The sequence below is a fragment of the Vipera berus genome, assembly GCF_964194415.1.
Source record: "Vipera berus genome assembly, chromosome: 8".
Classification (NCBI taxonomy): domain Eukaryota; kingdom Metazoa; phylum Chordata; class Lepidosauria; order Squamata; family Viperidae; genus Vipera; species Vipera berus.
The window spans coordinates 15163729-15190484 of NC_138211.1; the positions used below are offsets into that span (position 1 = coordinate 15163729).

The 26756-nt window shown below is 38.1% G+C and overlaps 1 protein-coding gene across 1 annotated transcript in view; it reads left to right on the forward strand.

Annotated features, from left to right (window-relative positions):
* The first annotated feature begins 19389 nt into the window (after positions 1–19389).
* ADRA1A (adrenoceptor alpha 1A) overlaps positions 19390–26756 on the forward strand; it is a 32670-nt gene continuing 25303 nt past the window's right edge. Inside the window, exon 1 of the mRNA XM_081333469.1 lies at positions 19390–20579. Within this exon, the coding sequence (XP_081189595.1) occupies positions 19691–20579 (889 nt within the window). The 5' untranslated portion in view covers positions 19390–19690. The remainder of the gene's footprint in view (positions 20580–26756) is intronic.

Here is a 26756-nt window from a genome sequence, read left to right on the forward strand (position 1 = left end):
ATCCAGCCTCTTTCTATTGAACGAAACGTCCCATTTAAGCGTATACACCAGGCCTCTGCTTGGCTAAAATGCCATAATATCCCTTAACCATCCATATTTTCCACAAAGCTATTATTGGATTAGAATGATGGATAGAAAAGATGATATTAAGCCAATTCAGTTATGCACTTACAGATGGGATCTTCAATTTTTTTTCCAGTTTGGAACTGGATGAGTTTTTTTTTCTACAGTGCATGGAGGAGGACTGCAGTAATTTATATGGATCCCTGAGAAACAACCAAATCATCTGACTATTGGATATTGATGGTTATTTATCATTGATCATATTAGTTATTGATAATGTTTCAGGAAGTCTTACTACAATGCCCAGGTGAGTTAATAAATGAACCAAAAATTCTAACATTTCAGCTGTAGAGAAAATAAACTAAGTATGGTCAACCAATGATCAGAGCTTATCCTCTTATTAGGCACAATCATGTAGATGTTTTGAATGGCAGATTGAGAGGACAAGACATCGGCGGATATCTATGCCTAAGGTCCTTTAAGACACTAGAACCTTCCTGTCAACTATAATAATTCAACTATCACAATTAAGCCCAAAGTTTCTATTGCTTCATCCTGTTCCTCTAATTTTCAGAAAGGATCCAACACAGATAGAGACTAAGACTTGGTCTAATGGCCAAAGCAATCTTGGAAGCAGTTATAAAGGGAGAAAGGGAAGAGAAAGGAACCATTGTCATCATCTGGAAATATTGTAAAATACCAGGACTTGACTTAACAATTAAAATACAAGATGGTGTAATTAACTCGCACATTTGTTCGTTTCATTTTGAAGCAATATGAACGACAACAATAGAATGTCAAAAAGTTGGAAAAATAGAATTAATTGATCTCATAACTTTTGGTTTGCAAAAAGAAAACCCACCAAAAACACAGGTTTACATAAAAACCCATGGGCAATTCTTAGACTTTGAGATAAAGTCGAAGTGATCCTAAATCAGGATTAGCTGAGCATTCTTGTGTACAATAAGGAAAAATTTGCAAGTTTAATCCCTATACCAGGTATAGGTAACCTTGGCTCTTTTATGACTTGTGGACTTCAATACCCAGAATTCCTGAACCAGCCAATGCTGACTGAGAAATTCTGGGAGTCGAAGTCCACAAGTCATAAAAGAGCCAAGGTTGCCTACCCCTGCCCTATACCATTATGGACCCAATCCATTTCTGGTCCCTATTAAATGCTGCCTTTAAAAAGTCCTAAATCAATGAATCAATGTAACTTGAGGACTATCCATACCAGCTGTCCAGGTCTGAATGCAGTCCATGGGCCATGGGCTGATGCCTGCCTTAGGGCTAAATCTATAAATATATTTCCCCTGCATTCCTGCTGAATTACTAGTCATCAAATGAACAGGTCACAAAAATAAGGGCATTCTTAATTACAGCATGACATCTATTGAATGCCCTCCTTAAGGAGGCTTGATTGACACAAGGTTATCTCTTTTCTGCCAAGGCAGGAGATTACCCTCTTCTCAAGCATTTCAAGGACTGGGCCACAGATCTTATAGAATTTGCCACTTTAGGAAGATTTAAGCAACATATATAGTCAGTAAGTAATAGAAAAATGATGTCTCAGGACCAAATCTAATAAATTGTCTAGGCTCATAAAACTTTTCTTGTTCCTCTTTTAAAATGTTATATGGAATAATATTGCTGACGCAGAGATTGGGAAAGAAGTTAAAAGGAACTTGGTCCTTACTAGTTCAAATGCAGCAAGAACATTTCTTTACATGAAAAATGAGCTGAGGAATTCTGGGAGTGGAAGTCCACAAGTCTTAAAGTTGTCAAGGTTGGAGACCCCTGGTTTAGAAGGAACAATTTAGAGAACAAAATGGGTAGTCCAAAATGACTACTCAGACCCAGCTGAGAGTTGAACAATTTTTAAAAAAATGACAAGATGATACCTTTATGCTATTCATCAACACTGGATGGCAGAGTTATGAAGTTTCAAGTAAAAAAAGAATAAACGTTGCTGCTATGGCAACATTAAAAGATAAGAATTAACCTCAAACTGAAAGCACTGATTTTTGCAAAAAAAAAACAACAACAAAAAAACCAAACCTAAATCATCTATGGCTTTCATGAAAAAAAAGATCTCTTGAACACCCTTAGTGTAATTATGCAACTAAATACATTATTCAGGATCAAGATGGCACTGAGGCACCTGCCAACTGAACTTAGAATAGGACAAAAATGGTTCGTTCTAGCTGGGGGGGGGGTTTAAATCATTCTTTTAATGCTGCTGAAAGGAAGTAGCAAATTGTTACTAGGCTTGCATCCAGCAAATTCAACATTCAACATCTCTGCTTAAAGGTATAGAGAGGGGAAAGAAAGAACAGCATGGACCGTATTTCTATTTGAATTGGCAAGGTCAAGAATACTTGAGAGTGGAGATTCGTAGAACAGTTGGGAGATTTGCTACATGGGCCTACTCTGCCCTGCCCTGCCCTGCCCTGCTCTCTATATTCCTGTTTTCCCTTCTTCTGATCAGTCCGTTAAAGATAACCATGAAAACCAATTGATCTCAATCTAAATAGTGTGTTAATGTTCTAGCCCTCTAGTTCAGACATGTCAAACTCGCAACGTCATTTGACATCGCGCAGCATATCAGGACGGTTTTGCCATTGCTGGCAATGGGATGGGCGCAGCTTCTGTGTGACGCCTCTGGCCCATGGGCTGGCAGTTTGACACCCCTGCTGTAGTTTATCTAGCAATCTTGATAAATTATGGTTTTCTGTTTTTCACATCTCCCGAACTTTGCTTATAGAATGCGTCATTCATAGAATATTAAGGAATATAGAGGGAAAAATGGCACTAAGAGATGACACTGAACCGATCAAATGCAAGACCCAGAGAACTAGATGAGGCATGGTGATATGGCTCACATACACCAGAGAGAGAGAAAAAAATCTTGTTCATATAAAACCAACTTCTTTTTCAAAAGAGGTTGTGGACATTTTCTTTCCCTTTAACACTTTAAAAGATGGCCTTCCCAGTTAATAAAAATTATGTGAGAAGTTCTGAGGACACATGGATGGCTTACAAATGAAAAACCATGTTATGTGGACCTCTAAACCATCCTTAGTAGCTCACAACTTAGCTAACTTAAAAGCGGTGGAGATACTTGCTTCATAGTTGTTCCAAAGGGGCTTTTTCAAAAGGCTACTGGACTTCGTTTTTTCCTTGAAGACATTTTGCTTTTCATCCAAGAAGCTTCTTCAGTTCTGACTGAATGGTGGAGGATGGGAGGATTTATATTGCTTGCAGTCATCTGGTCATTAGCACTCTTTCTGAGAGTCATTGAGGCCACTTGGAGGTTTGACTGTGCCCTCAGACTGCCCTGAATAGTGCAAATAGGTGTGTGACCTTCTTGGAACTGCTTAAAGGACTATGTGGTAATCAGGGAGATAGATGGTGTCATATATCCCTCCTGTGGCCTCAACGATTCCCCCAAGCAGCCTCAATGACTCTCAGAAAGAGTGCTAATGACCAGATGACTCCAAAGAATATAAATCCATCCATTTTCCATCATTCAGTCAGAACTGAAAAAGCTTCCTGGATGAGAAGCTAAATGTCTTCAAGAAAAAACAAAATCCAGTTGTCTTTTGAAAAAGCAGCTTTAGGACAACCATGGCCTGGATGACTAAGAATCTCCACTGACATTTGCTTCATAGCTTTCAGACTCTGAAAACATAAGCTAGAAATGTAATGATTGTTTTGTTATCAAACAGCATTGCTGATTTCAGATGTTAAATAGGACTCTGAACTGTGTAGATCATGAAAACATTAAACAATCAAAATAACACAGGATAAATATATATGGTTGCAGAATAAAACTGTTTTGAATATCTAAGCTCACTGTCCAAAACCACTTTTTTCAATGCAAATTTATTATCTTAATTATAATAATCATGTCAGGAAATAGGCCAAATCTATCTTTCACGATCAGCATGGAACTAATTTTTTTAAAAAAAACATTCACCCAGGGCCCATTATTATATTTATTGTCTTAACTAGACCATTTGTTTCTGGTATGCTCGTAAAATATCTCCCTGATTCATCTCTATTTAGGGAAGGTGCTGGGGGTACATTTAAAATCTTGGTTCATGATGTACTATGGTTAATTAATTCTCCTTGCAGACTTTATGAGCTAAATATCAATGTCCTGGAAAAGGCAAACACTATTTAAGACAGACTTTTGTCATAATCACGCATACATTATTCAGTAGTGAGCAATATTACCTATAAACAGTGGACGTGTAAAAGGAGCATTTTTATTTAGATGTAAATCTCACTTTGTTCAAGAGAATTATCAGCACAACTAACATATGTCTTCAAATATTCTCTTTTGTATTCAAGGTAGCATCTAACTTGGAATAGGAACCACCATCATGCTATCCAAATCAGAGCTGTTTTCATTGGACAATCCTAAATTTCTACAGATTTGACAAACATGTATTTTTTTAAAAAAGAAAAAAAACTCATATTCATTCATTCATTCAACATTCTCATACAGTTATGAGGATTCACAGATGTCTCCCATATTCCTGTCCCTTCAAAATACAGTCCCTCAATTTCTTAATTTCTATGCCTTAATTTCCTTGTCTAGGTAGAAGACAGTAACTGGCTGAAGTTCACTGGTTCTGAAAAGTCAAGCAGAGCAGAATCTGGTTAATAGATGACAAACCACGAGATAATCCAAGGGACGTAAGACAAAGTTAAAATAAGTATCCTGGAAAAATTTAAAAGCAAACCACTTACATATTCTTGCCAAGAAAACTACATGAAGGTCTCCCTGAAGGCATTTGGAGTCAAGCAGACTTCACTTACTATTAATTACCTTAATCAATATACAGTTAGGTTTGTCAATTAAGTGTTGACAATGTCATTTATCTCTGTGGAAGGACTAAGTAATTTCCCGAGGGAACTTGGCAGATCCTTTCAGCCAGATATATTCATACATACCTTAAAAAAAACCACCTTCATCATCTGTTTCAGGACAAATTTGCAAACCATCAACCTTGGCCAACTGTGGCCATTTTTTCACCAAGAGGCAAGAGGAAAGAGCAATAATACAGCTCAGCACAAGTGGTCTTTCACAATTCTTCATCAAATGCATGGGCAGAAGAAATTTCTCACTGGGCAGTAGAAATTGTCCAAACTTTGACCAAGTGTAAGAATCTTCACACTGACAGAGGCATTATAGCAAAAAAAAAGTTCCTTGGAAAGAGTTTGGAAAGAGCTTTCTTTGAAGTCTTCTCTCTTTAGATTTAATGAAAAAGGGGGAAGCCTAGATAGGTTGCAGATGCCCATGGAAAGGATTTGTATGGGCATTCACACAGCTCATAAAATAAGTTACAAATCTTGCATGAGATTTTCTCCCAAATTATCTTCTCCTTTGAAAGAATTTCTAAACCCAATTTAACTTGCCCCTTTTACAAACAGCTCTGAGAAAATTCAGTTTTGAAGGGAGACATTTTTAAAATGAAATTCAAACAAAAGAATTGAATTATTCAATTATTCAATTCATAAGCAAAATGCAGTAATAGGTTAAACTTCTGAGCATTAGAAAGGTTAACACATCCCCTTTTGGTATTATACAGGTTGCTAATGGTAACTTTTTAACAGCAGTGGAAATTGTCATAATGGAGCTCTGACAGGTGTCAATCTCAATGCACTCCAGAGGCTGTGAAATAGCAGTTCTGTGAGCAATTGCAAATTATTTTCTCAAGAGCTTCCTATCAGCTCAGATAGAAAATGTTAGTAAGGCCATAAATCTCCAATATCTCCCCTCAATCTATAACCTGGTACATCAGTACTTGTTGCATTTATTTCGAAAGAAAGAAAAACATTGGCTGGACTTTTGATCCTTCTGGGAAATTATTGTGCAAAACATTTGCTGAAACTAAGATAAAAACCTTTTCTCAACTTCTCTTTATTTCTCTGGATTCTTTTATGGCATTTTCAGCATTCAGGAAAGAATCTGCTCCTGTCTTTCAACCATCTTTCATGGAAAATGGAGAACACAAAAACCTTGCATTTGTTTATTTCATTGAAATCAGTCCTGAGAAATTGACAGCAATGGATACATTCAGCTAAGTATAGTGGAAGGAATGTTTTAAGATTCTCCCCTCTCCCTTATCTGACCTTCCTTGAATTGGCCCAAGAATTCAGGCCAAACTTCTCAGAATTCTGCTATCCCCAAGGACTGTTTCTCTGCTGGAAAACAACTTCAGGGAAAAGTTAAGTACACTCTTTTTGGGTTTTTTTTACAGGAGACATACATGTTCATAGTCTTCCAGGTGAAGGAGCCTGGCAACTCCTTGAAAAGTTCCTCACTTATGACCAGCCTGTCCACCTCTGGTTGCCTAGGATACAGTCCAGAAGAAATATAAGGAGATAGTAAATTAGATGTGGACTAAGTTAAGTGAAATTTGTTACCACTAAGTTAAATGAAATTAATTACCACTAAAATTACTGAGATTTAAATATTGGCAGAGTGATTTCCGTGGAATAAGCTTAATTCACTTAGCTTGGATTCAATCCAACATCCGGCCCTCCTTTTTCTTGTCACGAAGTTCAATTCTTGAAAAAATTAAAAGTAAGCTACTGTACATTATAAACGGTCCAGGCTGCGAAGACTACATTCATTACATAATAACTCATTAATATTGCCTTTGCTTTCCCCCCCACCCCGACTCCCACTACTGTCTTACTGATGAATTTAATTTTTAACATAATATATTGCAGTTTTTAAATTTCCTACAATTATTTCTAAAAGTGAATTCAGAGAAAGAAAGAAATTTAGTACGTTAGAAGGCTGATCGGTGGAACATTCAACAAAAGGGAACAAAATCTCTTTCCCCCCCCACTCTCTCTTTCTTTTCCACATCTGTCTGATCACACTTAAATTGTGAGGTGGTTTTGCAGATGGAAAGCTATGTATAGAGAGGTTGTTAACCACAATTCCTTCCAACCTTCCTTTAGCCATTCCTCATACAGTTTGCCATATATCATCACTATAAATTTACCTTCATCTTATATGTGGTTGAACATGGATGGTCAAAAAGGAGAGCTTCAAGGTCACAAAGTATGAGCTGGTCAAGCGAGGTTTCCACAATTCAAACTTAGAATGTTTTTAGAAGGCAAGGATGTCATAGTTTTGTAAAACAAAACATCATAAATGCAACCTCATCTATGTACCTCTTTCCCTGAGGCATATAGGAAATGGCACCGATACAGTTGGAAAATGGAAAATGAGTCATTTTCTGAGTCACATATTCGTGCAGTGCATCCAATTCAAATAACTATGCAGATTTATCTACCACCTTCTCCAGAGACAGTTTGGCCAGTTTGCAAAGCAGACAACAAAAACAAAGCAAGTCCCACAGAAAATGTCAGTACACAAAGACTCCCCATTTCCATAAAGTCATTGGAACAATATGATCTTCACTTTGAAAGGGTGCAAGAATGTGCCATCACTAAAAGGGAATGCCATCAGACCTCCTCTGGTGTTGATATCGACAAGGAGGGATCAAACATACCAATCACAGTAATGTGGCTGAAGCTTTACCCTTTGTGCATGCACACAATCTTGATAGATGGGGCTTCAAGTCATGTTGCTGCAACTATTGTCTTAATAATTTTTTTTTTGACATTACTGTGAGAATGGGCATCAGATAACATCTTGGATCTGCGTGGGAATTGAGCCACATGGGGCTTTGTAAGCCAAAATCAGCATTTTGAATGGAGCCAGATCAGATAGGTTCCTGGGGCAGCAATGAGAGCACCAGGATTAGCTGCCACACAAAAATATAAGCCCTTGGATCTATAGTGGAACCATATGGATTCATAATGATGACAAAGTCAGCAACCTTCCAGCTATATCAAGTGGCATATAAGTACTTTTAGCACAGGAAGGGAGCAAATGGATTATGAGATTAGGATTCTGAACTGACTATCAACAGTCTTTTGTTTGAGACCTATTGCTGCCATGAGGCAGGGCGAGTTCCTGTCACAAGCTCTAGCTCCTGCTAACCTAGCAGTTGGAAAGCAGGCAACCGTGAGTACATTAATGGGTACCACTTCAGTGGGCAACTTCACAGGGACATGAAAGAAGCCCCCAGCTGGATGTCCACCGGGCAACAGTGATGTCACCAGCAAATCCTTTCATCATGGAAGCACTTTGGTGCTTCCGACACAGAAAAAGAAAAGCAGAAGAAGATCCATCTAGAGGTTCTTTCTTAGAAACCCACATCGGTGTCTGCTGGGTTGATCTGGAATCAAAGAAATTGCAATTCATTCCCAAATTCAGCCAGATTACCCTGCCAAAAATGTGCACTAAAGATTTTTTTCAGGTTTTTTTTTCAGGAACAAACAAATTGGTTGGTTGGGTGCATGCAATCCATTTCATGCACTTGCTGAATTTTCTGAGTTTGCACAAAGCACTAAATTACAATTATTCAAGTCAGGGACCAAGATTCAATCCACCTCCATGACAAAGATTACAAAGCATGGGGGATTTTTTTTCTAAAAAAAAGGCAAAAAAATACAGAATAAAGGAGGACTACGATGGCAGAAAGAAAAGAATGCAGAGAAAATAGAAGAAGCTTAGAAAAGCTAGAATAACATTAAAGGTAAAGGTAAAGGTTCCCCCGCACATGCGTGCTAGTCGTTTCCGACTCTAGGGGCCGGTGCTCATCTCCGTTTCAAAGCCGAAGAGCCAGCGCTTGTCCGAGGACGTCTCCGTGGTCATGTGGCCGGCATGACTAGACGCCAAAGGCGCACGGAACGCTGTTACCTTCCCACCGGAGTGGTCCCTATTTTTCTACTTGCATTTTTACGTGCTTTCGAACTGCTAGGTTGGCAGAAGCTGGGACGAGTAACAGGCGCTCACTCTGTTACGCGGCACTCGGGATTCGACCCGCCAAACTGCCGACCTTCAGATCGACAAGCTCAGCGTCCTAACCCACTGAGCCACCGCGTCCCTTAGAATAACATTACTTAACTATTAAATAAATACAATCCAAAATTACTGAATGCTGAGATACCAAGATATTGCAGTTCTGCTTTAATGTTGGCTAAACCGTTAAGATGGTTGCGGAACAACCCTTAAAAATGAATGGATATTTTTTCCATGTGAACCTATGCATGAAAGTCTTTTCAATTTTTGTTACTATTTCAAGTATGAGAAGTTGTACTACACAGTGAATTATATGCACCTTAGACAAATTTGACACGGTCTATTTGTCTATTCTTAGACCATGAACATAAATGGCAGCGTCAACATTCCTCAACAGTCAGAGGTGATCAAGTGAGATGACCAGGAGAAGGGGAAACAATCTAATTAGCCATTAAATCATCAACTGATCTAATTAAACATGCTTTACTATTAAATTATGAGTAGTATCCCTGCTTCCCCCCCCTTTTTTTTTAAGAAAACCCAGGTCACCCAGAAGAAACTGACACTCAACTCTGGTGATGGTTGGATTCTTTCCTATTCTTCCGTTCTGAGTTTATATGACCTTACCCTGCTTCATTCAATAACAGAGGAGGAGGAGGAGGAAGGAGGAGGAGGAGGGGGAAGAGGAAGGGGAAGGGGAAGGGGAAGGGAAGAAAGGAGGATTAACAGTTTATTATTATTATTATTTTATTATTTTAATTCCATTTATATCCCGCCCTTCTCCGAAGACTCAGGGCGGCTTACAAGCTTAGCAGTAGCCTTCATTCTATGTATATGCCTGCTTATTAGGGCTTTCACACACACCCCAAGCGGCATTATTACAAAGTCAGCTTAATTGCCCCCAACAATCTGGGTCCTCATTTTACCTACCTCGGAAGGATGGAAGGCTGAGTCAACCTTGAGCCTGGTGGGATGCGAACCTGCACTAATTGCAGGCAGCTGGTGTTACTTAAAAGGAGGCATTAGCCCACTGCTCCACCAAGGTTCCACCACTGCTCCACCAAGATAGTTTAGCTATCTATGTTTTAGCTTCTCTTTTATTAATGACCCATGTCCCCTGAAATTTGTGAAGGCATTTTTGACAGCGCAGGGCGTTCCATTTCATCAGTTACCATATAATCAACTTATTAAACTGTTTCACTTCAGCCTTTATGACTTAGGCCTTTCTTTTGCTAAATTCAGGGGTCTTCCAAGGGGTCTGATGTAATTATCAAAGTGAGGGAAGTCAGTGCAAAATAACTGCTTCACACCAACCCATGGTGCTTTTTTCAGGAGGCAACTGGACTGTCTTGTGTTTCTTTTGAAGACGTTTCACTTCTCATTCTGGAAGGTATTCCTAACATTTATAAACACCAACAGACCATTTAAATATCACTCTAGCTGACCTCTTTTTTTATTTATTTAAAGCCAAGTTTGCTGTATATTGGGAGGAAGGGGAAGAGAAAGAGTAAAGTGCTGGAAGGGAGACAAGATATCAAAAGGCAATTGATTGCAAAAAGTCTCCAAAACTTGTCTGTTTATAAGAGTTTTTATTAAATTTTATAGCGTGAGGAAGAGAATATGTTTTTAATAGACAAAACAAAATATCTTAAAGACAAATCTCTGAGTCCTTCGGGAATAGGGCGGTATAGAAATTTAATTAAATAAATAAATAAATACCCCTCTCCTTCATGATGGTATTGTATTATGCTGTAAAAAAAAACCTGCATTCTAAAATTGTTGTTTCTACTTCATATTCTGCTTTTTCTGCTTCTTCTTTTTCTCCTTTTTCTCCTTTTCCCTGCTCCTGCTATTATACTTATTACCCTTGTCATTTAATTTTTTGAGAATGGAAAGGAAGGAAGAAAAAAAACAAAACCTCGAAATGAATCAACAGAATTTACTCGCATCCTAAAAATTAAATTACTTAGATAACAATTTTCAGTATTTCATTAGTTGCTTTGACATAACTGAATATCTTACTTTTTAAAAACAAATAAAATGCTGGTTGTTAAAAATTCAGGTGGCATGTAAATATCAGTGACAATGATCAGGAACAGAATAACTCATAAAGCAGAATAACAGATCATTGAAAGCTAGAATGTTTAAGAGAAAGAGAAATATTTTCTTAGACTGGCTTTTTCCATAAAGGTGAATTCTATGTGTGTTATTCTCAAAAGCATTATTAAATCCAGGGCTTTCTTTCTCATAGAACGCTCAGAACGGAGTTCCGGCACCTTTTTTGGATGGAACCTTGTAGGGTAGGCAAGGTGGGTTGTATGACATGTGTGAGTTCCGGCACCTTTTTCTTTTACAAAAAAAGCACTGATTAAATCCCTTTTGTATATCTTAGCACAGGGATCCCCCTGTTCTTTGGCCTCAGGGCCACACTAAACTTAACCCAACAGATTAAGAGCTACACTCCAAAAGTGAGCGTGTGGTGTTTATGATCTCAATGTTGTGGTGAATTCAGGCTTTTTAAGACATGAAATGTTGATTTAAGTTTCTATCCCTCAACCTCCTTCAAAGTCTCATATTTTGGCTATACAGATAGTCCTAGAATTCAGGGGTAGGCAACCTTGGCTCTTTCATGACTCGTGGACTTCAACTCCCAGAATTCCTGAGCCAGCCATGCTGATGGGAAAGGGGAAAAGGTTTCCAAGCTGAGCCATGCTGGCTCAGGAATTCTGGGAGCTAAAGTCCATGAGTCATAAAAGAACCAAGGTTGCCTACCCCTGTCCTAGACTTACAAATTTGTTTAGTGACCATTCAAAGTTATAACAGCACTGGAAAAAGTGACTTATGACCAGGATGTTGCAGCATCCCCATGATCATGTGATTTACATTTGGATGCTTGACAACTGATTCATATTTATGACGGTAGCAATGTCCCGGGGGTCATGTGACCATTTTTTTTTACCTTCTGACAAGCAATGGGGAAGCCAGATTCATTTAACAACTGTGTTACTAATTTAACTGCTGCAGTGGTTCACTTAACAAATGTGGCAAAAAAGGTCGTAAAATGGGACAAAAATCACTTAATAAATTTCTCGCTTGGCAACATAAATTTTGGGCTCAATTGTGGCCATAAATCAAGGACCACCTATATTATGCCTAGAGATTAGGAGGACTTCAGTTAGGGGCCAATGGTACTTTTTCCTGTTTTCCCCCCATCTTATCTATGGTTTCAGCTGTACAATGAAAAATAAGCTCCCTTGAACGCAGAAGGAATTCCTTTTGAGTGCAAATGAATGCAGCTTAATGGTAAATTTTATAAGCATCAGAAATAAATGGGATTAACTTAGATCTATATATTTTTCTTTTTAAAAAAAAACAAAACCTCCTTTAAGTCTATAATGATTGCTTTAGCTTTAATCCTCCTGAAGCATTCTGCCCCTCTTATAATCGCAGTCGTTAAAATGGGAGAAATACTTGTATTGAATGATCAGACTGTTTTTTCTTTTCTTATTTATTTTTGAAGCCACAACAGGAAATATTGCGTGGGCATAATTGACAGAATCAGATGGAAGATATGGGGAGCACTCCCACTTTTGGGGAACACCAGCTGCTATCATGCTGCTTTTAAAGGAAAAAAAGAAAATGATTCCGAACAAGATTTCTTTAAATGTCAAAATGTTTAAAAACTGTCATTTTATATAAATAAATATTTATATTATGTATTCTTTCCTGGACTTCTTTGATACACGTACTGAATGTATTTTGCCGACCGTGATCAGTTATGGAATTTTAGACTTAAATGGGTCCTGGGAAATATAGTATCTACCTTATGGAACTATCTCCTCCTACTCATACAGGTGGCCGAGGGACCTATTTTTTTTTCCTACCAGGCACGGGGGTCCAAATGTTAATGGACCTTTGCTCTGTGTATGAATAATAAGATGTTTATATAGGCTTCACCTTGGGGTTTGGGAAAACAGTTGACAGTTCATTTAATTGATTGAATAACTAGTGTGTGTGTGTGTGTGTGTGCGCGCATGCATGTGTGTATGTAGTTATTCAGTACATAAGCATATACACATACACATATGAGGGGTCCTTGGTGCTCTCTGAGCTGGCTTGTTTTCTTGTAGACATTTCATTACCCAAACTAGGTAACATCATCAGTGCTAGTCATTGAGCTACAAATATTCTCCTTCATTGGTACATATACATAAATATACACACATACACAGAGAGAGAGAGAGAGATACTTCTTATTGCCAATCTCCCTTTGAGAGGAACGCTGGGTGATGTACAATTTGATCTATAAAATTAAGCATTAAAAACAGAATAAGATTATATACATATACATGGTTAGCCGTTCTTCATACAGGCAGGGGGGGATGGTCTCATGGGGCCAAACAGCCCCATGTCTGTATGGGCCTGTGTCCCCCACGCAAGGCTATACAGCCAGGTTTTGAGCCCTTTGAGGAAGGCCAAGATATTGGGGGATTTCCTCAGCTCTGTTCCTCGATTCAGGGTGTTGAGCATGCCTTCCTTGCCTGAACAATGTAATGGGGGAAAGCACCATTTGCCATCCAGAGTTATATAGGTGGCCATATAAAGGTAGTAAATCATAAACCACCACATAGAGGAGGAAAGAGTTTTTTCCTTGAGGTTTTTATTCCAACACACCGAGAAAAAGAGAATTTTGCAGAACAAGTGATTTGGGGAGGAAACTTTACACTTTCTCTATTCAATCTATTCTGCAGGTTTCCAATTTTGCAGAATAAGAGCACTTAGATACCACACTTTGCAATGTAACCCTATCCATGTTAGATTTTTTTTTTCTAGCGCCGATTTCAAATGTTTTGTGATCTTCCATGCCAACGGCTTTATCTTTTTAAATAATCGCACAACAGCTAATCCAAAAAATGTAACAATCACTTTAAAGGAAGCCATAAAAGTCTGCCTTTTTGCAAAAGAGAGGCCTAGCCAAAATAACTAAAGATATGGCTACAGAGAGTCAGAGAGAGGGGTGCATATTTGTAAGACAGTGCACTTTGATGAAGGTTAGATAAAGCTCTGCCTAATAATGTTATTAATGTTGTCCTACACATCCAAAAGGAGCCGAAATAACCATGGTGCTTTGCTCTGCTTCTCTCTGGAGAAGGTGCTGCTCCCTCATCAAATGCATTGGCATGCACCATGGAGGGGACAGGGTGCCAACTCCTGCAACCCCATTCTTTGACAAGCTATTCCAGAAAAGATGCCTCTACCTTGTCGGGTATGCCCTCCTGTAAACCGATGGAGACCTCATTCTGGACCCAAGGCTTGGGCAGAAGATAGGAGATGGAAGGAAGTTCCAAGCAACCTTGGTTCTTTGCCAAAACAAAGCTTGTGGTGTCCTTGGTGCTCTCTGAGCTTGGTTGCTTTGCTTGCAAACATTTCAGTACTGGAGTAGTTAAGATTACCAGTGCTCTGATGAGTTTACGTGGTCAGATCACAAATCATCTGCAAGAAAACAAGCATTCTCAGAGACCACCGAGGAATTCCTAGTTCAACCCCGAGCTACATGTATTTTCTTCTATAACAAAGCATGTTGTTGCCTCTTTCAACAAAAACAATTGGTTTGCCTCTTGGTATGAAATGTCGCTGTCAAGCTCAATGGCAATTGACTTTCTACAAATACACACCTACCCATGCGCTCAATGTACATTCTTTTCTTCACAATCTTGTTACTCCGTTCTCACCCACACACACACCTTTAACAAACTGCATTTAGGTGTAATTCAGAATGTGCAAACATCCAGCATAAATAGGATAGATAGGTGGTGTGTAAATGCAAAGTAGCTTCTCACCACTTGCGGTAGTAATCCTTTGCCACTTGGTTCCCTTTTTCCCCCTTCTTTAAAGCAGACTGAGTATTTGCTCGCAGCTGACAAGCAGACTCACACAGAGGGAGGGAGGGAGAGAGAGAGACAGGGAAAGAAAAGAAAGAGGAGTCAACAGAAAAAAATGTTGACAACTGTCAGAAGTGCCCTTTCTTGTGCTGAAATACGGTAACCAGCAAGAGATTACGGTAAATCACCACAGGGACCGTAGTGCTGCCTGCATCGGCTCCCTACAGCACAGTAAAGTTACTGCTTCTCCCTGACAGTCGAGCAGGGGAGCATTATTCACCCAGGAAGAGGGTGGTATCATAAAACCAGCACTCAGCCACCCTTAGCCATTGGGACAGGGAATTCATGTAATTGTGAGTCATCAAAATATACTAGGAGGGGGGAGAGGAAAGGAGGATGTTGATTTATTTTTGATTTATTTCATTGTTATGTGCAAGCAAAGTGTCCCACTGTGCTATTCGGATAACTGCCTTTGATTCATCCCCTTTAAACCAGCCTGCAACAGGAGGGTTTCAGGAGCTTGAAGGAGGTAAGTGGAGAAAGACCTTGGATATCTATGCAAAATACGTCCTTAGCTGAAGATGATATAGCCTGCCTCTTTTCCTTCCTTCCTTCCTTCCTTCCTTCCTTCCTTCCTTCCTTCCTTCCTTCCTTCCTTCCTTCTTTCCTTCTTTCATTCCTTCCTTATTTCTTTCCTTCCTTCCTTATTTATTTCCTTCCTTTTTTCTTTTCCTTCCTTCTTTTCCTTCCTTCCTTCCTTCCTTCCTTCCTTCTCCTTCTTTCCTTCAAATAATGTTGACAAGATTGACAATGTTTCTTTCTCTGTTTGGGGTTTGCCTCCATCCTACATTCTGTGGAATTCTCGTATTTAATTGCCCGAGTCCACAACCATCAACAGAGAAGAAGTTATGAAGGAAAAATTGACTAGAAATGTGTTGCGATATATTTATTGGCATGTTTGCTTACTAATATTCGTTGGCTCCTACAATTTTATACTGGGTCACATTCCCCCCAAGCCATGTTTTTGGTGATGGTGGGGCCACATTTATTGATTCAATTACCAATTGGCTATGAAATGTTCTCCCACATAATGGTGTGTCTGGCTTTTCACCTATTTTCTCCATTGCAATCGAAGCATCGTCAGCTTTTTTAAAGAAGGAATACCTTTGGTTGGTTGTTGTTTTTTTAAAGGAAAGAAAAAGGGCTGGATGAAGTTTTCTCTTTTAAAAAAATACACATTTAAAATAGAATTATCTTTTATTAATTATTAGTTCAATTATCTTCTAGGGGGAATCCAGCAAAGTTTCTATTTGCAGGAAGTGTGTGTCCGATTAAAGACAAGGAGGATGCTTTTTTTTATATACTGCATGGAGTTTAGCTCATGAGATGGGTGGATTGTTGTCCTTAGTTGACCAAGCTTCTACCCCAAAATATGGATAACAGTTGTAATCAGTGGGTCCAGAAGGCCACAAAATGCAAGGCGCCCAACAGTTCTGTTCTCTATACTATTTGTATGCAAAACCCATTTGTATCCAAAGAGATAAGTGCAATGACCCTTCAGTCAGAAACAACTGGCAATAACACAATGTTCTGAGCTTTGCTGTTAATTTGACCCATGCTGTAGGAAAGAAACCCTGAAGCCCTAAAGAAACAAAATCTAAGTCTAAAATATCACTTGTAAAGCAGCACTCCTCTGACTTGTGTGTATGTGTATGTATATTCAGAATCTACTTATGAAAGACATGTTTAGAGTCATGCCTTACTTCATTTTTTTTTCTACCATTATTAATCTTATAGGAAAGAGTTCCTATTGTATGATGTTATTGTCTTTGCTATTCTTAATTAGGAACAGCCCTTTGGTGTAATCGTAGCTCAGGAACACAAAACATGTTTAAAGTCCTAGGTGCAGTCCTAGGTGCTGGAAGGACACTTTGCAATTATTCTGGCTGCCAATGCCATGCTAATAATCCATTGGTCTGGAATAGTCCTATGCCTTTTGTTTTGTTTTGTTAGAACAAGCTTATTCAGCCTCCTTTGCATTGCCAATCATTTTTGCTCTCTTCCTAATAAATTTGGGTTGACAACTTCTTGTCGATGGGCTATCAGTGGACCCTAAACTTTTTATAGCCTCTGGAATTTCCCCAGATTACTGCACTGAAATTTGGCAGCAAACAAACCAACTACCTTGGTATGATTTCCAACTGTGTTCTTTTTTTTCTGGGAAATAAAAAGAAATCCACAAGAGGCTTAACACACCTATTGAGAATTAACCCCTCAAAATCACAGCCCATAAACCCGAGTTTCAAAATGTTGGTCCTGGTGTCTCTGATGGCATCAGCTTCAAATTCTAGAAGCACCCAACCAGCCAAAGAATAATTTAATAATCTATAATGTAACACGTTTAATTTAATAATTCTACCATCAGCCATAACGTGGTTGCCCACCTCTAAAATAAAAGGTAGAGAAAAGATTTAGTGACTTCCAGAGCTGTTAATCTATAATTCCCAACACATCTAACTATTCTGACTAGCATTAATAGAAGTTGAAATCCAACAAAATTGGAATCCGAAAAGAAGATTATCCAAAGCCAAGATAAAGAAACTGAGACTAGGAAAAAATCTGAGAATCTGCGAAGAAAAAGGACATTTCATGGTTACAGAATGGGATGAGTGTTTGGGCTTAGTGTGCTGGGAAGGGGAGAGGGATTTTAAAATCTGTGGAAACTAAATGAGTAAATTATGCAGCTAACTCCTACGCTTGCTTATTTGGAGCACCGAAAACTCAGTCTGTGGAGATATTGTCCCTCCTCTGTAGAAAGAAATGCATGCACTTATTTCACCAAGGATACATTTCCTATTGTGGTCTAATGTATAAGCCTAGTTGGAACATCAGGAATGGCATGCTGTTGCTTGCTTGAAAACATGCATTTGTTCAAAACAAATTCTTTTTTTTTTTTATTTTAACCTACTGCATGCACCAGAGACAAATACTTTACGTCCAATCACACTTGGCTAATAAAGAATTCTATTCTATTATTCTATTCTATTCTATTCTATTCTATTCTATTCTATTCTATTCTATTCTATTCTATTCTATTCTATTCTATTCTATTCTATTCTATTCTGTTATTTTCTGTTCTGTTCTTTGAATGCCCAGCATTCTAATCTTGAAACATAAGAAGCTGTATTTGGCCAAATCCGACTTAAAGTCCAATAGGGTTTCTTATTCACTTTCTGAAGTTTAGATAAGGAATTGGTCTTTATAGCCGTTGCTGTTTGTTCCTTTTAATTAGAGATCCCCAAATCTGGCCCTGAGATCTCCTGTATGTGTATTACAATATACATCATCTATGCCAAAGGTATTTTTTACTGAGCCCAGAGCTAAATTCAGATATTTCAAACAGATCATTCCCTGATACCAATCAAAGCTGTTTTGATCAGACCAAACAAAAACTAGGCTGTAAGGAAAATTCCATACATTGCAACTTCAGCCATGCATCTTAAATTGCAAGCGGAGCTTTCTGAGTTACCCTCTCAGTTAACGTAAGGCTCATTTGTAATGTAGAGGAGGAAATGGAAGAGAAATCACTGCAATATCGGTTTCCTTAGGTTGCAAATTACCATGAGGCCAGCATGGAAATGTCCATGATTTCTTCTTAGCATAAAGGTGCAGATTTTTTTTGCTTGCAACAGAGTTAACAGAAAGAAGGCCCACGTAAGACCTCCTTGCTCTAAAAAGACCCAATGTCGCCTTTTTTTCTAGGGGATGCTGCAGGGTAATCAATGGCCAATTTGTCAGAGAGCAACATTTTTATTGCCCAAGTTTCATGATTTGATGAAAAAAACATAAGAAGCAATCAGTCTGAGGAGCACCAGCTGATGAGCAAGCAGTGTTACAGTCAACAACAGTCTGTGTGCAATGATTAAAAACTCAGTAAAGTTTGATTCCTAATTTTGGAAAAATATTGCTGTTGGAATATTGGCCAACAAGAAGCCTGGTGTTTGAAATGTTTTTTCTCCTTTTGACTTCTTTAGGAAACAGCTCATCCGACAAGCAGAAGAGCACAGACCGCCATCTCCTCCGAGTTTCTAGCAAGTCCATAACCATTGTTTGTTAAAAGGATTATATGCTGGGTCAGGGTGTCACAATGTTGCAATTATTACAGCTTCTTTGGCAACTTGAGAGCATAAAGCTAGTCATGGACGAAAAGACTAGACGTTGAGAAGTGTCAAGCAGAGTGACAGACAGCAATTTACTTTCACCTGGGAAGATTTTTCGAAGTCAAACATGAAGAAGACATAAGAAAAAGCAAAGAATACTCTGCTATTATTTGTGCTGTGTCTTTCCATGAAGAACTTTTAGAGAGTCTGGAAGCTGATGGCCTTTCTGCATCTGCAACTTTCCTTGCTTAGTAACAAAAGGCATCTTGTGGCTCAGTGGGTATTATTTTAAAAACTAAACAAAAACTAAGAAAGAGGTCTTTAGCTCACTTTTTAATATGGTTTCATCCCCAAACATCCAGCAAGGTATGTTAAACTTCAAAGAGACCATTCTAAAGAGAACCATTATAATTGCTCTGGAATTATTTATGAAACAAGAAAAGCCTATGTTTTTCCTGGGAGCAAATGAAAAAGAAGAAATGTGGATTTTCAAATATGTTCGTTAGTCTAGGATTTTGCTCTCTCCTCTGCATTTATAAAACCGGACTAGTATTTCCAATTACTTTGTATCTACAATGTGGAAATAAAGCTTCTCACGACACTACCAAATATTTGCTCTTGGCTCTTTCAAAGAAAGGGCAGAGAGAATCACAAACACCCTGGATGAACATTAACCAGTTTTGATAATGGGACTGACCTCTGAGAACATCTCTGCCCCTGACTGCTTCAATTGCACCCAGACTGTGGAGCAAGTAAATATTTTTAAGGCCATATTATTAGGTGTCATCTTTGGAGGGCTGATAGTTTTTGGGGTCCTGGGCAACATTGTGGTCATCCTTTCCGTAGCCTGTCATAAACATCTGCAAAGCGTAACCCATTACTACATTATCAACTTGGCCGTGGCTGATCTCCTCTTGACTTCTACTGTTCTCCCCTTTTCTGCTATTCTTGACATCCTGGGCTACTGGGTTTTTGGGAGGATCTTCTGCAACATCTGGGCAGCTGTTGACGTTCTGTGCTGCACAGCTTCTATCATGAGCCTTTGTGTCATCTCTATAGACCGATATATTGGGGTGAGCTACCCACTAAGATACCCAGCAATAGTGACTGAAAAAAGAGGTCTCTTGGCTCTGCTGTGTGTGTGGGCATTATCGCTTGTGATATCCATAGGTCCCCTTTTTGGCTGGAGACAACCAGCTCCAGAAGATGAAACAAATTGCCAAATCAACACTGACCCAAGTTATGTATTGTTTTCTGCTCTTGGGTCCTTCTATCTCCCCCTAGTCATCATACTGGTGATGTATTGCCGGGTGTATGTGGTAGCCAAAAGGGAAAGCAAAGGATTGTCATGTGGCCTGAAGACTGAGAAGTCCAACTCAGAAGAAGTGACTCTCCGTATCCACCGCAAGAACAACACTGAAGCTGCAGGAGCTACCCCTTCCGCCAAGCAGAAATCCAATTTTTCCGTAAGGCTTCTAAAGTTCTCTCGGGAGAAGAAAGCAGCGAAAAGCTTGGGAATAGTTGTGGGATGCTTCATCCTGTGTTGGCTTCCTTTCTTTTTAATCATGCCAATTGGTAAGTAAAATATAAATACACTGGCCAATGAAAATGTGGGGTTATGTGATATGGATCCCTCGCTGAATATTTGAGATTCTAGATGAGTTCTTCATCAAATGTAACTGAGGAATGTCTCTCTGGGTTGAGTCATATATATATATATATATATATATATATATATATATATATATATATATATATATATATATATATATATATATATATATATATATATATATATATATATATATATATATATATATATATATATATATATATATATATATATATATATATATATATATATATATATATATATATATATATATATATATATATATATATATATATATATATATATATATATATATATATATATATATATATATATATATATATATATATATATATATATATATATATATATATATATATATATATATATATATATATATATATATATATATATATATATATATATATATATATATATATATATATATATATATAGTGATAGAGTAATTTATGAGGTAAGAGTGGTGTTATTTTTGTACCCCTGTGTCCTTTTTCTCTATTGTTGAGGATGTACACATACAGATTTAAGCAGCTAGGTACTGGCTAAAAAAAGATGGGGTTTTGGCACTGGTCATGGGGATCTAGATAAGGCAGAGGATAGTTCTGCTTCACTGGCATTATTTTTGATAAGAAAACCAGATATCACATCCTGTTTGAGTCATAATAAGAACAGGAGATGATTAAACAGATGTGACTCACTGGGCATCATTCTGTGAAATCTTAATATTTGTGGGATCTACTTTTTAAAACCTGGATATTGAGCTCAGCCATTCAGAACCTGTATGGATATGTGGTCTTAATTAATAACAGAATGCCTCTGAGAACATAATCAGGCTAGGAATTCATGATCACCACCAGAGCCAAGCTCACAATTCCATTCATCCAAAACTCCTCCCCTTACTTCTCCTCAAACATTATTTTCAGCAACTTAGTTTATAGGCAATGAGCAACAAATCAGCTGTTTTGATGGTTAAGTAAGTGGCAAGTGTTTTTGACACCTAGTCTTCTGCACATCACCCAAACATTTATCTGTCTACACAATTATCTCCCTATCATAAAGTCCAGGTTACATTTGAGTACACATACACAGAATAATCTTCAAAAGATCTACTCTCAAGATAGAACTTGTCTTACTATCATTTTGTAAGAAATTATCTTTTCTGTGATTTTCAAAAAGTTGAACTTTCCATCAAATGTATGAAGCCTATTTATAAAGGTTTATCTAAACTACTTTAACACCTGTTGCTGGAGAAAATTTTGAAAAAGGTCATGGACAACCCAATCCAACACAGCACTAGCTAAGGGGAGATATCTTCAATTCTTCTCTTATGCATGTTGGGTTGTAAAAAAAAACAGGGATTAAAAAATGAGGAAGCTACCAATGAAAGATCTTAATGTGTATGTTTTAGAAATGAAGGTGAGAAATTGCACGATCAAAATGCATCTGAAAAGAGTTCAAATCCTACTTTAAATCGATGTTATTCCCAGTTTAGAAGGAATGTTGATATTAGTCTTAAATGCTGGATATGATAAGGTTGTGGTGTCCTGTTTGGTCTCCTTCAAACAGCCCAAGTGCCTTTTGTCTTCCATAATTTGGACCAGGGGTTTTCAAACTTGGCAACTTTAAGACTTGTGGACTTCAACTCCCAGAATTCCTCAGCCACAAGAATTAAAGTTGCCAAGTTTGAAAACCCCTGATTTAGGCATTTGAATGACAATCATACTGCTTGGGTACAACTTAGAGTCCACTAACAAATATATGTTTTCAGATTTAAATGCTAAGCAGTTGAAGAAAAAAGCTGAATATAGGAAAGGTTTCTTCTGGAAACACATAATATTGGATTCAATAAATAGGAGCATAATCCAAAAAAATTGGTGGTTTTATGCCAGTTAGTCTTCAACTGCCTGATTATGGCCAAAATGTGATGTGTGTGTGTACAACAGACAATAATAAGAATATTAACAACAATAAACAATAGCAATTATCCATGTAAAAGTAACAGAGGTGGAAATCTCCTTGGCTCACAGATCTGTTGATTTAGGGCTTGTAGCCACTTGTCCAGTTAGGATTTCTGACTGAGTGGAATCTTTGAGTGGATTCATAGATCCCAAAGAAATTTATATGTCAATACCCAGAATGTTTTCTTTTTTTAAAAAAGGACACCTTTCCTTTGTAATGTTTGCTAGATCATTTTTTAAAAAAAAAATTGATATGAAAGTCAGGTTTAATAATAGCCAAGTCACTTTGGGGAAGAAATTTCACTATGAAACCAACAGACTGCGATCATGTCATTTGGTAGCTGTTAGTTGCAGATGGTTTACTCTGCGATTATCAGAAGTTCCTCCTTAATGGAGTTCCTCTTGGAATTACGAAACTATGCATTTCCAGATATACAGTGTGTGCATTTCGTAAGTCATATGAAGTCATGTTTCTCAAGAATAAGGTAAAAGGTAAAGGTTCCCCCGCACATGCGTGCTAGTCGTTTCCAACTCTAGGGGCCGGTGCTCATCTCCGTTTCAAAGCCGAAGAGCCAGCGCTTGTCCGAGGACGTCTCCGTGGTCATGTGGCCGGCATGACTAGACGCCAAAGGCGCATGGAACGCTGTTACCTTCCCACCGTAGTGGTCCCTATTTTTCTACTTGCATTTTTTTACGTGCTTTCGAACTGCTAGGTTGGCAGAAGCTGGGATGAGTAACAGGCACTCACTCTGTTACGCGGCACTCGGGATTCGACCCGCCAAACTGCCAACCATCTGATCGACAAACTCAGCATCCTAACCCACTGAGCCACCACGTCCCTTTTCTCAAGAATGCAGCAGCCTATTATGGATGGAATCTGTTACTGAATTTAGCAAATCACACACCCCCAACTGTGAGTCAAAATAAGTGTGTTGAACAAGTCATACCAAATATTTCTGTTTTGTATAATTATCACTCAGGTTGTCTGTGGAGATTCTCAGTCATCCAGGTCATGCTTTTTTCTTCAAAAGGCAACTGGACTATTTTTTTTCTTTGAGGGAGAAGAAGAAAATGAAAAGAAGAAAAGTTGTCTTCTTCCTCAAAGAAAAAACAGCCCATTTGTCTGGGAGCGGGGGACGGAAGCACCTTTGAGATATCACTTGTGTTTTAATTTTTCTTAAGCAAAACTGAGATTTTTTCCCCCTGTTTTTGTACGCAGTTTTTCCTACCTCAATTATAATCCAAACCTATAAAATATAGATTTCTACAAAGCAAAAAAAAGGCCAAGAACTGCTTACAATTCTTCTTCCTATTTTGGAAATACTTTGAATGAAACATCCTTTACAAATTTTTGTAACTTAGCATTTATTGCTTATGATGCAGAGTATTGTGCAGCTCAGAACATTGGTTAATTCACTAGCCAGTTTAAGCATCTTATATGATTTCATCCACTACTGGGTTTAACTGTATTTACTTTTAAAATTAAATAAAAAAATAAATATAGGAGATATGAGCAGTCACTATGTCTTAAAGCATTTTCCCTATTCAGTTACATTTTTTTAAAAAAAAAAGACAGTTTCTTGACCAATTTTGGAAGGGCTAGGGAATCTGTTTCCAATATTTGTCCTGGGAAAAATGCACAATTTGGGGACAATGCTCAGATTTTTCATGGCATATCCTAGTAGCCTGGATCCTATTTGTTTCCCCCCTTTTTTAACTGCCCTTTGTCTCAGCAGATCAAAATATCTTATTACTCAATCTCAAATATATTGTATATAATATACCAGTAGAGCCACATCATTATGACTGGAACTTTTTTAACCCAGAAAGTGACCACACGTAGACAGAGGAAGTACATTTGTTCCTTCCTGGTTTTTTCATAGATGTTAATTCAAAATTCTACTTTCTATTTAAGAAGGTTGGCCAAAGCTAAATACATAGATGACTTGGTTCCATTGCTCCTACTGTATTTGTTCTGGCTTCCACAAATGAAGTTATTCCGTTATTATATTCATTTTTTAATCTCTGGCGTCATTGGGATGTGAATTGCCTTCTGAGTTATGAATGGAATGAAGCATAAGAGGAGGGGCAGAACAGGGGTATAGAAATGCAATCAATGGAAAATCAACTTTGTCCAATGGTTAGGATGAAGGATTCTCAATCAAACTGATCTCCCAGATTGTTATAATGCTAAAACTGGAGTGACCAGGTGATGGGAATTGCCCTAACCATAACTTTAGAAGAAGGTGGGCTATAAATAATGATTACGTGCCAACATGTCATTGTCAACTTAGCAATTACATAGATATTGTAAATATTGACATTTCAAGCTGTCTCCAACCAAGTCTTTTAGGTTTTCCAATGGTGCATCCAATGCCATTGTAACTGTCTCTACTTTGCTGCTGATCATCCTCTTCTTCTCTTTCCTTACACATTTTCCAGCACTATAGCCTGATTTATAAAATAATAAGAAGGCATTAAGCTGATTGTTAAAGCTCTGATGAGTTTAGGAGTAGAACATTCAAATGAAGATACCAACATTCACACATATTCCCGCAGAGAGACTTTCTTCTCATTGCTTACCATGTCAATATAATTTCCCTTCTACACTGCCTTTTGTTCAACAGCTCAGTAAATAATGGATGAAATTCAGACTTCTGAAATAACTGTTGCATTCCACTTGAATTCATGAGTTTCACTACCTTTAATGAGAGAAAGTGATCCATTTTATCACTCCAAGCACTAAACCATCTTTGGGGTGGCATGTCCTCCATCTGTGGGTGCTTCAGACCATTCTCTCAGCTTTAAAAATGGAAACATTGAGTCTTCGGAGAAGGGCGGGATATAAATGTAATAAAAATAAATAAATAAAAAAATTATGTTCAATAGCTTTCCTCCTACCTTTCCCCTAGGAGATGAAAATAATATGAACAGGATAATGTCCTTTTATTCCTCTTCATATAGCAGTATTTTGGGAAAGACTGAGCCAAGGAAAAGTAAATGGCTCAGAGTTCCTTGAGGTTAGACTTGACCCTGATTGTCCTGCATCCTGGCCTAACAGCTTAACCATCATGGGACAGTGGCACAATCTTCTATAAGGATTCTCTCATGAAGGTTTTGGATCAATCCCATATGAGCCGTGGTGGCACGGTAGTTAGAATGCAGTACTGCAAGCTACTTCTGCTAACTGCCAGCAGTTTGGCAGTTCGATTCTCACTGGCCCAAGATTAACTCAGTTTTCCATCCTTCCAAGGTCTGCAAAATGAGGACCCAGATTGTTGGGGCCAATAGGCTGACTCTGTAAACTGCTTAGAGAGGGCTGTAAAGTTACTGTGAAGTGTTATATAAGCCTAAGTGCTATTGCTATTGCTATCAAGTACATTGATTAAGAAGTCACTGCAAAGATTCAAATTTAAATCTGATTCGATCATCCCTTCCAATTCCATCATCAAGGGCATTTTAGCATGCTAAATTGAATCAGGCGCCTTGAATCAATTCTGACTGGCTGCTGAGCACCAGCCTCCATGGTTTTATCCCATCTTCAAATCTTTTTGATTCAAGGGCACAAATTGTAAACTTGAAGCGGTTTGACTCTTTGAATCAATCAAAATTCAAAATGAATTGGGTCTACAGATAAAATTGCAAATTCATATAAGATTTTGACTAGTTGTACTCCCCTAATAATTACATTTTTCCATTGGACTCAACAGGAAGGTGAGAGATTCCAAAGTATAAATATCTTATGCTTTTAAAGGCCCAGAAACCTTCATTTTGCCAGCATCACCCAGTGCTTCTAAAACTTGCATTGTCTCACATTTTCTATCTAGACCAGGGCTTAAGAAATTGAGTTCTCTTCCCTTTAGCCTACTTAGGATTTTTCTGCCAGCTCTTAAGAGTTTCCCAAGATTTCATGGGAGGGAGTCATGACAGGGAAATCTTGGTATGTAGCTTCATCGTGCTTCTCAAGATGCTGTCTCTGGAATCCTCTACTTCTGCAGACATGCTTGACAGCATCTGGATTTTAATCATTCTTCCATCCATTTTCATGAAGCTTTATGGCAAGGTTCATTTGCAAAAATAAATTGAAAGGAAATAAAAATAGAGGGACTGCTCCACAAGAGTGAAGATGTCTTGCTTTGGGAGCAGACATCATCCATCTTT